This window comes from Anomalospiza imberbis, chromosome 4 (assembly GCF_031753505.1).
Source record: "Anomalospiza imberbis isolate Cuckoo-Finch-1a 21T00152 chromosome 4, ASM3175350v1, whole genome shotgun sequence".
NCBI classification, from domain to species: domain Eukaryota; kingdom Metazoa; phylum Chordata; class Aves; order Passeriformes; family Viduidae; genus Anomalospiza; species Anomalospiza imberbis.
The window spans coordinates 20287274-20300052 of record NC_089684.1 but is presented as its reverse complement, the minus strand read 5'-3'; the positions used below and the strand labels follow the sequence as shown (position 1 = coordinate 20300052).

The 12779-nt window shown below is 41.3% G+C and overlaps 1 protein-coding gene across 2 annotated transcripts in view; it reads left to right on the top strand.

The window, feature by feature from the left end:
- The first annotated feature begins 312 nt into the window (after nt 1-312).
- Nucleotides 313-12779, top strand: part of SEC24B (SEC24 homolog B, COPII coat complex component) — a 46365-nt gene continuing 33898 nt past the window's right edge. Inside the window, exons 1-2 of one of the 2 annotated variants that reach the window (XM_068187408.1) lie at nt 313-610; nt 6080-6784. In XM_068187408.1, the coding sequence (XP_068043509.1) occupies nt 487-610; nt 6080-6784 (829 nt within the window). In that variant the 5' untranslated portion in view covers nt 313-486. The remainder of the gene's footprint in view (nt 611-6079; nt 6785-12779) is intronic. The other variant, XM_068187407.1, reaches the window with a different exon arrangement.

Genomic DNA, 12779 nt, shown 5'->3' with positions numbered 1-12779 from the left:
TCCAGATGCGCCTCACTAAGGCCGAGAAGAGGGGCAGGATCACAGCCCTCTCCTCACCCTGCCCGGCCTGCCCACGGAGTCACAGATAAGGCACAGGGCCCCGCCACACACAGACTAAGCGGGCCGTGCAGTTTCTCCCCGCCACACGGGCCGTTCCCGGCGGGACCGGGCGAGCTGCATCCCTCGCGGGACGCGAGGCCCGGCCGCGCTGCCGGCCTGCCCTCCCTGCTCGGCCCGTCCCGTCCCGCCCTCCGCGGCCGGGCCGGGCAGCGCCGGGCGGGGCGCGGCCTCGCGGCGGAGCCGCCGCCGGGGGGCGCTGTAGGCGGCGGCGCTCGGGGCCGCGACGGCGCGCGCGGCGCTCGGGCCCTCCCGCGGCTCCCGGCCTCGCTCGGCGCCCGGCTGTGGATCGGGGCGGCGGAGGAGAAGGAGGAGGAAGGAGAGGAGCAGGCGGGAGCGGGACCCACTGAAGGAGCGCTGCGAGAAGCCATGTCCGCGCCCGCCGGGCTGCCGCCGCGGCCCGCAGCCGCCGCCGCCGCGTTTTCTCCGGGCGGGCCCGGCAGCTCCCTGGAGGCCGCGGCCCCTGCGAGCGGCGCGCCGCGCTGCCAGAACGGTGAGGGACCTGCGCGGGGCCCGGGCGGGCGGGGGAAGGCCGCCCGCGGGGTCCCCGGGACGAGCCCAGCCCCTCCCGCGGGGGGTGAGGCTCCCGTGGGTGCCGGGGGCCTGCGCGCTCTTCCTTCCTCCCGGCGGGCGGGCGCGGGCCCGGTGCGTCCGGCGCGCACGAAGCCCTTTAGCGGAAAGGCAGCGGGACCCGCGGGGCTGCTCGGGGAGGGTGCGGGGCCCGCGGCTGCGTGCGAAAAGAACTTGAGAAGGGGCAGCCTCTCCCGCTTCGCTGAAGGGGCCGGCGGAGGGGATGGTATCCGCACCTTTATCTCCTCGCGGATTTGGATGTGCCCGGTGTTGTGGCGCCTGTTTTGTGGCGTTTCAGGAAGGCTCTGGAGGCCGAGGCACCTCCAGGCCTCGACGCGGGCTGTCGTGCGTGAGAATGGGCAGAAAATCGCGTATTAGGGGCGACAGTACTCGCTTTGTAGCTATGTACGAACTTGCAAGTAGTGGGTGGGTAGGCGTTCACAAAACTGGATCTTGGGATTTGAGCTGAACAGGCAACACTGGACCAGTGAAATGTGGGTCACTGAAAAACAAAGGCACAATAGTTTGAAGTCACAAAATATTGGCGCCCATTTCAGGTAGAGAGGTAGTGATACTGACTGTAGTATGAATGAAAGTGGTGAGTGTACACTTCCGCATTTTTAAATTGGTGGCTATAAAATCAGTTCTTCATTGACACACCACGTTAACTCTTCAAAATGCCTATATAATCATTTCCTCCGTGTAATATTGGTTTGGTATCTGAATTTGGCCTCTTATTTGTATAGAGTTCTAGCTCATACTGTTTAATCTTCTGTAGTCATGCTATTTTCTGCACAGGTGTGTTTTCTGTGCAGGGTAGGGATCTACAAAATTTTTTACTTGAGAATTATGAATTTTTCTTGTGTCCAAAGGGGTAATTAAGGGCTAAGCACTTAAATATCTATACAGTAGGTGTTGAGGCAGTCACTGAAGAAAAGGAAGGTAATTAAATGCTAGGTTTTAAGGAGATGCCTCAGTTGTATCCAAACCGGTATTGTGATGCTGGGGTTTGTAAAAATTGTTCAGAAAATGACAGTTTACGTGGCTTTTAGTCAAAAAACTTGTTATTATCAGGATATAGCTGCTACAGCGTGTATAACCTGTAAGTGTTTTACAGAAACAAATAGAAGCTGTCATTCTATCTTCTCTTTGTGTTCTTAGCTTAATAATTTTAAAGAGCCATCATTACTATTTGTTGTTTTAATTAATTAACTCCATGTTGCTGCTAATATTGGTAGAAACAGCTTGTGTAAAAGCAGGACATAGACCATTTATTTTCTGCAAAATGCTCTTTAATTCTGAGAAATGTATACACTGCCAATAACAGTCTTAAATGTTTATTGCGTAACTTTGGTTTTTGTGTTCCTTTAGATGTCTTTGATGACTTTAGTCAATAACCCTGAATTTTTCATTTTGTGACATTTAGCAATGGCATTCCAAAAATTTTTGATTGGTCTATCTGTTGTCTGAGTGCTAATCTCCTGAAGTTACAACACAGGATTTGAAGTTTTGGTTTTTGGGGTTTTTTTATGGAAATAGAGGAGGAAGTAGAGGGGAATAGCAATAGAAAAAGACTAGCGGAAAGTTCTGTACTGTATAATAGAAACTAAATTTCATGAACAGGATTGTCACTGCTTTTGAAATTTAATTTTATGTCATTGGAGTGGAGTTTAAATGTAAGATCCTGATGTGAATTGAGCTGTTTCTGTATTGGCTGAAAGAAAACACTGTTGTATCTTTTCCTTTAGAGTGTTCTGTGTTTCAATTTGATAAAATGTGAATTTTTCAGGTAAAACTATGTAGTTGCTGCCATCTAATGAAAGACAGTACCTTTTGCAGAAAGCAAGCAGCCTGTTATACATAGAATGATATTAAAAAGGATGTTCAGGTTTGTTATTAGTGAATTTTGCCTGGTTCAATGACCAAGTCCATTTGAGATCCTTGGAGACTTCAGTTTTTGTTAAATTTAGGCATGATTGTTTTGTTGAGTTTTTAAAAGTAACTTCTTGAGTGTATAGTATTATCTTCTTCCTTCTCTCTTGCAAGTTTGGGAAGCTTTTTTTGTAGTCTTGAGAGTAGCTTTGTATCTAAGTGGAAAATGACCTATTTCCTAATTTCAGCATAACAAAATGGTTCTTGTTAAATCAGTACTGAAGGATGATGTATTTCTTCAGTAGTGATGGAGGACTTCAGCACTAACAATTTAATGTATTGAAATGCAGCACTGAGAGGATAATTGTATTGAATTCCCATGACTCTTCAGAAGAGTTTTATCTGGTGCTGTCTACAGCTGGTTTGTAAGGCTGCCATTAGTATTTCTACTGGCATTTTGGAAGCAAAATTTTCATTATTATGTTGTTCAGCCTTGTTTTTCATCCCCCCCTCAGACTGGGGGTAGTTTTAGCCAATTTAACAAAGAGAACAGAGATATGAAAGATGGGAAACCTCTGAATATTTTGTGAAAATGGGAAGCTACGTGAATCCTCCTGAAGGAGGAGACACCAGTTCTGTGACTGAGCTGTCCTGAGAGCTCAGCTCCACCTTCATCTGCTGGTTTGTTTGCCAGCAGTAAACAAGGGGCAGTGGTGCTGCCCCCTGCCCATGGGGTAAAGGACATGTGAGGAGACTGTGGGAGTCTTCTCTGGAGGTGGCTAAAGGAGTGTTAGAAGTTTTGGAAAGCTCACAGGTGGATTTGGATAGAAAGGCAGTTTGGAGGTGTAGCATCCATAGACTCCATGTAGGTAGGGTATATGGCAGATGGCTGAATTATGCTGCTGAGGGAATGCGTGGACATAAAAACCAAATGTGACCTTAGCAAGCAAAACCTTACTAACTCACGTGGTGGTATAGCCAAAGCACTGCTCCTTTTATTTTTTTCTGGGAGTTTGGAGTTTTTTGCGTTGTGGCTCCCCCCTCCCTTAAAAAGATTTAGGATTTTTGGGTTTCACCTGTTAACGTCTGTGTAGTTACACATTGTAACTTTATAGAATTGCATACTTTATATAATAAGTATTTATTTGTTCGTAGAAGGAGAGGTGCACTGCTTTTATTGCAGAGATGATGTTTTAGAGATACAACTGCTGTGTACAGCTGAGGCTTTCAGCTCCTTTATGGAATTTTTTGAGGTATTTGTCAGGTGTTTTGGAAGGATGGAATACCTGAGACATCGTGACTGATTGTGCAATTAACCAGATTTTGAATTGACACTGAAGATGTATTCTGATTTCCAGTGTTGAAAACTGTCCAGTTATCTAGTCATCATTAGTAGCTTCAGCTACTAATTGCAATACAAAAATTACTTTCTGCTCACATTCTTTGTAATCAAATGGACAAAAAGCTCACTTCAGATAATGCGAATAATCTTTCATGTATAATTGTAAAACTTGCTTTCAAAGGACATACAGCTTGAAATCAATATAATTTTTCAAATGTTATCTTTCTCAGTGAGGTTTTCATGTGTGTGTTTATAGATGTTTCTGCTTAAAAATGTGAATAAAAAGGACTCTGCATTCTATCATGTAGAGACTGATATCTTGTATTGGTAAATTAATCTCTGTGGTTTAATCTCTATGGTGTGTGTTTTGATACAAGAGCTAGATACTAGAAGACTTTGCAGTAGATGATTTGATATGCAACCTTCTATTTAGGAGTCAGGTGCTCCTATACCAGTTTCTAAGGTATACTTGCTCAGTTAGCTTAAATCTGCATATATCAGTAGAACAGATGCACATTTTATTTTCAAATAAAATATCTTTTCTTGCCGTCTTAGGTGGTATAGCTGCTTAAAGCCATAAACCTTGACACATGTAAATTATTGCTGTATTTTTGGGATTGCTTTTTCAGAAACTGTTTTTTTTTTTAAACAGGCCAAAAGTCTGGCAAAGTTCCTGTAGCTGTTAATGGCTTGCTAACTCAAAATCATTTTCCTTTAAAGGAGAAAAAACTACACAGCTCTATAAAGCAGCTCCCACTTTTTCAAGAAGAAGGTGAATCAATAGCATAGCTCATACATGCTCTCTTCAAAACTCAAGATAAATTTTTTAAGCTCTTTATGCTTCTTCCCCAAGTGCCTGTCTGTCTTTTGATCCAGCAGTCCAAGTTACTGTTAAGCAATTTTTTGCTCCTTTCTCTTCTGCTTAACTTCTTGTCAGTTATGAAAGGGCATTTTTAATTTTACCAGAAAGCAATTTTGGGCAGTATGTTCCTTGTTTTTTAGGAGTCTGTTAACAAACTCATTATTAAAATTGCCTTGCAAGTTAATCATAGGACATCTTGAGGTTCCTTGGAGAACAGTGATTTTTTTCAGAATTTCAAGACAAGGGATGTAATGCTTAAGTTTTGTAATCATTATAAATATAAGCAGGGGAATCAACTATTCATTATTACCTCAGCTGCCATTTAATTTATGAGTGGGCCAGTGCTGTGTTCATGTTTTTATTGGTCAGGGACTGGGAAATAACACTGTAGTCATTCTGCCTGATGTAAGCAATAGAGTGTGAGAATTTTGAGAAAGCAAGTTATCCGCACAAAAGCATCTGTGCTTCACTAAAAATAAAAACAGGGTTAAGGAATGGTTCATGAGGAAGAATTTTGAGATTTCCCATTGAGCAGTTAGCTGAGAAAATCAGTTTGGATATAGTTAACATTTGGTCTCTAAGCAGGCAAGCACTTGTTTGACCCTTACTGGGCCTGTATGTAATTAACCTCTAATGTTGCAGAGCCAATTGCAGTGATACCAGAGGTCAGTTTCTGTGATACCAACATCTCTTACACCTGATGTGAGTATCATGCAGTAAATGAAAATGAGGTGCCTTGTCAAATACTCTGTAGTTTCATTAAAACCTCTGTTTTCCTGAAAGCATAATACATAAGGCACAGAAGACAAGTATAACTGTCCTGCAACTCTTTATCTTGGTCACTGTATTGAAGACTTGTAAAGAAGAATGTCTGTATTGTTATGTATTGACATACTGATTTGACTGCAGCTTTTCAGTTTCCATATTCAGGCAGTTTCTTTAAGGCAAACTCTTGTGTTCAAACACCTAAAATATCAGTTTGGTGCTTATGGTTGCTCACTATTTTTTTAAGTATTAACCTCCTATGAACTCTTAAAAATATTCAAAATACAAACAAGAGGCAAACAATCTTGGCATGGAAACCTCTTTCACAAATGGAAGCAATCAATTTTTCTGCTACTTCTTTATGTATTTGCAAATTACTCAAATACCGTATTTGCATGCATTATACTTGGTTTGTTCTCTCTCTGCTGATAAGAATCAAACTCAAAAACAGAAAAGAAGAAAGCAGTTGTTTGTTAGTTCAAGTGCAGAGTCCATTGGGACTACTAGCAGATGCCCCTTTTAATATGTGTGATGTTTTCTCTTCATTTCAGGTCCTATGCAGAGTCAGATGCAGTTCCCCTCTGGCTATGGCTCACATCTTCCAAACTACAGTGCGCCTTCAGGACACTATTCCCAAGTGCCCAATAAAGCTGCTGCTTCACATCTGGATAATCAGTACAGAGCCAGTTACTACCCTGGTTACTATTCAGCACCAGCACAAAATGTTATGACATCTGTGGGTAGCAATGTGTTGAATGCACAGGAGTCACATCAATTGTACAACAACACTCCTCCCCATTCAGGGGGCTCCAGTGACAGACCTGTTCAAGGAGCAGTATCATCTGCATCCTACTTGCATGTGAGTGCTCAGCAGTCATATTCAGCATTTGATAATCACTACAGCACTTCTGTCAGCTCTTCAGTTGCATCTCAGGGATTTCCCCTTAATTCTGATCACTACGCCATGCCCGTGGTTTCTGGTGCCATGTATCCTAATGTTTCCTATCCTCCTGTGGCTGCTGGAGGTGTGTATGGGCAGACATTTACCTCTCAGAGTCTACCTGCTGTTGGACAGTTGAAAGAGACAAATGCATTTTCTAGCCAGAGTACATCAGTACCTCATTCCCTTCAACAGCACGTTCCTCTGGGATATAATACAACATTATCAACTGTTTCATCTGCTCAGGCTGTGCAAGACAACCTCAGCAGGAATCTCACCGGATCGGTTCCTAAAGTAAACAACCAAATAAGTACAGGTATGGTGTTACTTGAAAGATAGTGAACTGCCAGATTTGTCTGGGAAATACAAGTAATCATTTGCTCTTGTTGGCTTGTTCATGTTCACTGTGTGGAATTCTGTAATGTAATTTTGAGTACTGACACTCATTCTTGTAGCTTTTCTAATTTGGTTACCACAGTCCTCACAATAGCAGCTATTTGTTTCTATTGAGAGAAACAGAAAAATACACTATTTAGGGGATGGTGTTAGTTTATTTGTGTGGGTTTTCATGTGAGTGGCCTCAGAAGGGAGCTTTTTTATGCAGTTTTGAAGGAATATGTAATTTCTGAAATATGTCTGTTATTCACAAAGATACTTTTTCTGGCTAGAGAATTTCTCTAAGTCATGGTTGTTGTTTCTCTAAATTTCGCCTTAGTAGCACTGTGAGAGACTGACATGTTAATGATAATGACTCAAAACAATCAACCATTTGTGGAGGCAGCAGGGTGCTTTTACTGAGTCCAGGTTTGCACTCTTTTTCCCCTGGAGCAGGAGGAGAGTTTATGGGAGTGTGGTGTGTGCTGGAAAAGCCTTCAATCCACACAAGACAAGGAGGATGAACACCCACCACCAGAGGCTACAAGCTGGGTCTTGAGCCACTTGAGAAGCAGGCCCTGTGGAGGCAGGCTGGTACTTTTTATCATGCCGATTGTCCTTCTTACACAACTGTCACGCGTACACCTGAGGGTGTTCATCCCTTCTCATGGGGCGCAACTGACTCAAATGCACTCATGTGAGAGGCAGCTTCGTGCCTTAGAAGGGGCCAAAACCATCAAAGACCCCCGAAATGCCCCCAGACTCAATTTCCAAAGGAGTAGGCATGATCCACAGTATTGTAAAAAGACTGGAAAACTCCCCTGCCTGCATCCAAGGGGAACTGCTTGGAGTTCCCATGCACACCTGAACATAATTAACTCATTGAGCTCTGTTGTGTGGGACCCCCGCCACCAAGAAGACCAGAAGAAGAGGACTAACAGGACACAGTCAGGATCCCCAGGTGGTGATATCTTTCTATTTATCCAACACATATAATTTGTACCTATTGCTTTTCCATGTTAAGTATAGGTGGCCTGTTGACCTCAGTGAAAATCAGTAGAATTTAGTCCCATTTGTATGGTATGAGACACCTCATGATATGAGTCCATTGTCATTCCCACATGCTGTCCATGCCTGGTGTCAGCTGGCGTGTGGCTGCCCAACACCCATGGTATTCACTGAAACTTTATTGCTGCTAAGGTGATAAAACAGCACATGCTTTACTCGCAGACACACACGCAGTACCTGCAGAAGTGCGGAGTGCTCCGAGGCCAGGGCCTGCACTGTCTTCTCCTGCCTTGACTTGGAGTGACCCAGGGCCCTCAGAAGTTCATGGTTTCTGTGATACCATTTCCCCTGCACTCTGCAGGGAACACTCACAAATATGATGTCTACCACAGTTGTGAGTTCCTGGATGTGTTTGTGATGATGTTGGTATTTCTTCACTTTTTCTACGCTGGCCTCTTCTAAGGGTGTGTCAGTACATTTGTATCACACAGTCACATCCACCACAAATGCTTGGATTTCCTTTGCAAAAATTAAGTCTGGTCTGTATAACTCACTGCTGTCATCTCTCACATGTAGTTCCTGAAATACTGTTCAATCTTGCTTTTTTTGGTTCCTTTAAAAACATTTCACATATGTAATTGTGACTTTTAATTCTTGTATCCTGCACAACTGGGCAGTTCCCAATGATGTGGCAGCATGTTTCATTCTCAGCCTGGCAGTGCCTGTAGGATTTGAAGTATTTTTCTTGTCTACCCCTTGTCTCTTGATGGGTCTTAATCTGTCACTTGTCACTCCCTTTCTCTCCCCTTCCCTCCCCCATCATCTCTTTATTTTATGCTCTCTGTAGTTCACATTTACTGTTAGATAAAATTCATACTAATGACTTTGGCAAGTCTCATTTGCTCCATAATTCAGGAAGAGGTATCTCTGTAATGATTGTAATAATTGGATCTTAATAAACACACGTGCATTTTCCCGCTGAGTTCAGGAAAAAAGTGGACACTGGATTTTGAGTCAGTTGGGTTTTTTTTTAATTAATATTTTTGATAAGCATTTGAAAGAGTTAGGAAGTTGTAGCTGATTTTTGCAAGCATCAACTTGATTGTTTTAGTTTGGATGTAGTATAAGGTTGTGAAGATGCCAGTTGAGGGCAAGTACACTGAGTCCTCATTAGTTCTTTCAGCTTCTGTTTCATAGGAAAACTGAGTACCAGTTCATGGGGTAGTACTTAGTAGGAAGCATGGAAGAGATTGGGAGGTGTGGGAGTACCTTCCCAATGAAATATATGGCTCTGCAGAGGAGAGAGCAATAGTCTGTGTAAGATTTGATCTGATTTTCTTTCTAAACTGGGAATTTTCTGACTTCACGCAGTTTTGACTTGTGAAAGCAGAGTATAGCTTGCTGTCTCTACTAAAGGCAGATGTTACATAGCTGTAGGTTTCCTTTTTAATGCTAAATACTTCAGATTATAGCGTAACATTGAAACTGTGTTAGGAGTCCTAGTAGCTGAAATTTTCTCAGACCAAGAAAGAATTAAGAAAGAATATGGCTTTGATAAAGCTTTTTTTTTGGGAAAAGCAGTTAAGCTTAAATGAAGCTCATTCAATCCATAGTTTGAATTTAGTTTCAATATTGGTTCCCCCACTCCCAAGACTAGGATGTAGAGTGTCATTTAATATTAGTAGATTTGAATTCTGTACTGATGAGTGCTCTGTGTAATTTTCTCCAGTATTTTCGAACCATGAAACAAAATATCATTCAAAAAAGAAAAATAGGGAGCTCCTTGAAAAGCTCCTGAAGTTACCAGCATTTCATGGTTGTGCATAAAAATTCTTTCAAGGACTGGCCAAAAAAGTTGACTCTGTTCAGTGCAGAATGTGCAGCTGGACTTGACAAAATGCAGGTGTCTTTCCAGAATAGTACAATATGCAGTAGGCATATGAAAACAACTTATTTTTTGTTCAAACTGTTACTGTTTTATTTACAGAAGTTTTTCATTCCAATGCTTGTTAATTTTATTTCCTGTAGAGGTGTCTTGAAGTCATTTGTTCATAGCAAATTTTTTTGCAATGAGCAGCTGTTTTAAAGGTGGAACAGTGGAGCTGACCAGACAGTGAAGAGCAATATGAGCAGTAGTTTTATTTTTGAACCATTCAGTGCTGCTCTTAAGGGGGTGATTGAGTTAGTATATGGCCTCAAGAAAAAGTAGTAATATTACACTTGGATTTCAAGGAATTAATGATAGAATTGGTTGTGATAATGCCGTGTCATGGATACTCACTTGGCAGTTATGAAAATAAACAGTGATCCACTGTTTTTGTTGTACTTGGGTCATACTGCAGTCCTTGGTTTGCCAGGCTGTAGGCCTCAATAGTTACACTGCATGCAGACTCTTTCTGGGCTTGTAAAGCTGCTGATAGAAGCATGCCCTGTGTTTCATTGCACAGTACACAGGTTTCTGGAAGTGATTTATCTGCAAAATAATTTTTTTCTTTCCCCTGAATTCTGGTTCAACCTCAGCACACAAATGTTTCCATATTTCTTGACTAAGAAAAGCAGATAAACATAACAGCTAACAGCAAGGCTGAAGGAAGAGCTGGACAGTTTTATTACTAAACCTTGAACACTTTAAACCATTTTTGATGTCTGGGGCCAAACAAAATGCCTCCAATGATATCTGATTTCTTTTAATCTAGAATTCAACATCTTTGGCTACAACACCCCGATAGTAAAATATTTACATAAATAATTATAAATAAATGCATAATAATAAAATTGTAAAGTAATTATAGTAATTGTTTGATCCTGGTATAATTGGTTTGGTTTTGAGATGCTGAGATGCTTCTAAATTTCCCAGTGCAGTCTTACTGTTCTCAGATGGAGTCATTTTATATATAGTATTCTATTTGTTTTCAGCCTTTAAGAAAAGAGTTGGATTTTGAAAAATATTTGCCAGTTCCTGTACATCCTTGGAAAGTGTATGAATACAATACACAAGGAGCATAAAGAAATAATGAATGATCTACTGGAAGGAAACTTTCTGAATATTTCATCCTCCCTGCTTTCTTCAGGAAGAAGCAATGATGGGAAACAGTTGCCATCTGTTCTGTGCATAGTTTTTTGCTAAACTACTTGAAAAAAAAGCTACTGAAATTCATAAGCATGCTTTCTATGACTGTTTGTGTAAAGAAACTTGGATACAGTATCCACCTGTGCTGTGAAAGATGCCCTTACAATCTTTGAATTATAAATAAGCACATTGCAGACAGACTGCCAGTCAGAATGCTACAGTTTTAATGTATTTTTTTCAAAGCAGTTTTGTACAGTCAGGACTGAAAGCTCTCTGTGATGAAAATGAATCCTTTATGTAGAAGAATGATGTGTTAATAAAATCTGTGTGTTCAAACAGGAATTACTCAGGAAGCTTAGGCTGGCAAGAGTTTTTCAGAAATTGTTTGATTCCTGAATTGTTTTTTACTTGAATCAAAAATGTTGTCACCACCGGTCTTGAATTGTTTTTTTTAAAAATCCAATTTTATGTATAGCCTTGCAAAGCCTCCAGCATGTTGAATTTACTAAGATCAAGCCTCTTAACTTCTGTGGTGTACTAAGGACATAGAACTGCAAGAAAATATTTTCCTAAGATTTCAGCAGCCCCTTTCTGAAATAGCTGAAGTATTTTCAGCAAGTGTGCTAAGATTGCATTAGAAGAAATCAGATTTGTTTTAAGAGGATTTTTTTTTTTTGCCAGTAATTGACTGCTGTTGGTGAATAATAGCCAATGAGAATATTTTTCTTTGCTTTAGGAAGTATAAATAAATTAGAATATAAATATCTCTAATTCAAGATTTTTCTCCTTGGAGGTTTAAACTAGTTTAACCCTGCAAAATCACCCTCTTCTATCTTTAAGATCTGTATTTCAGTAGAATAGTCTTGGTAAAAATCTGTTCAGGAGTGTTATGCTATGTAAATTACATATTTTGTATTATTTCGGTTTTTTGTCTTTCTAGGTCAGTAGCTTTCTTAAATGTTTTTCCAGTTTATTTCATCTGAAATCGGAGCACTCTCAATATTCTTGGTGCTTTTCAAGTTAGCATAGATGTCAGCCAGGATGCCTGAATTTTACCGGACTCCTCCTTGAGGAGAGGGAGCTGGAGAGCTCCTGTAGGTATATGGCATGGGTTTCTTTGCGTCCTGGTGTGGACAGTCTGCTTGAACAGGAGACACTCTAATTTCATTATCTCACGCGCATACTTCCCCTTATGTCAGATCAGGATGTAAAGTCCTTGCTGCCCCAGTTCCATAGGAACGTAGGCTGTAATCCTGTAAATCTGCTAATATAGGTGTGGTTGAAAAAAGGGGAAGGACTGCAGCCAGTACTGAAAGTCAGGGGCAGAGGATGCTGGTAGAAAACAAGCTGCAGGGAGGTGGTGCCTCTCTCCTTAGAAATTGTGTTGTCTTGGATGAAGGGGATGTGTGGGGTTGTGAGGGCAGGAAATCAAGACCACAGCTGAAGCAACTCAAGAAGGATAATTCTCACGTGTCTTCTGAAATTTTGAGGAGATGCTGTGGTGATACTTTTAAACTATTGCCTCTAGGTCTCCAGTTAGAAATTAAATTGCAACTTGGTGATGATATATAGGGGAAAATGATGAATTACAATGCTAATTTGCCCCAATTCTGCAGATTCTTTCTGTAACATGCCTTTTAGCTGTAGATCATTATGCTTGATTATTGTTAGTGCAAGAGTTGTTCATGGTTGAGAGGCATGAAAGGAAAACTTCAGTGCACATTGAAGGTGAGGAAATGTGGTTTTAAATGTTAATTTTGTTCAAGTGTTTCCTTTGGTCTTGGTTGCTTACAGCATTTGAAACCTTTATGGAGTCACCAGATAAAGTCTAATATTTGACTTTGCAGGTTAGATTTTT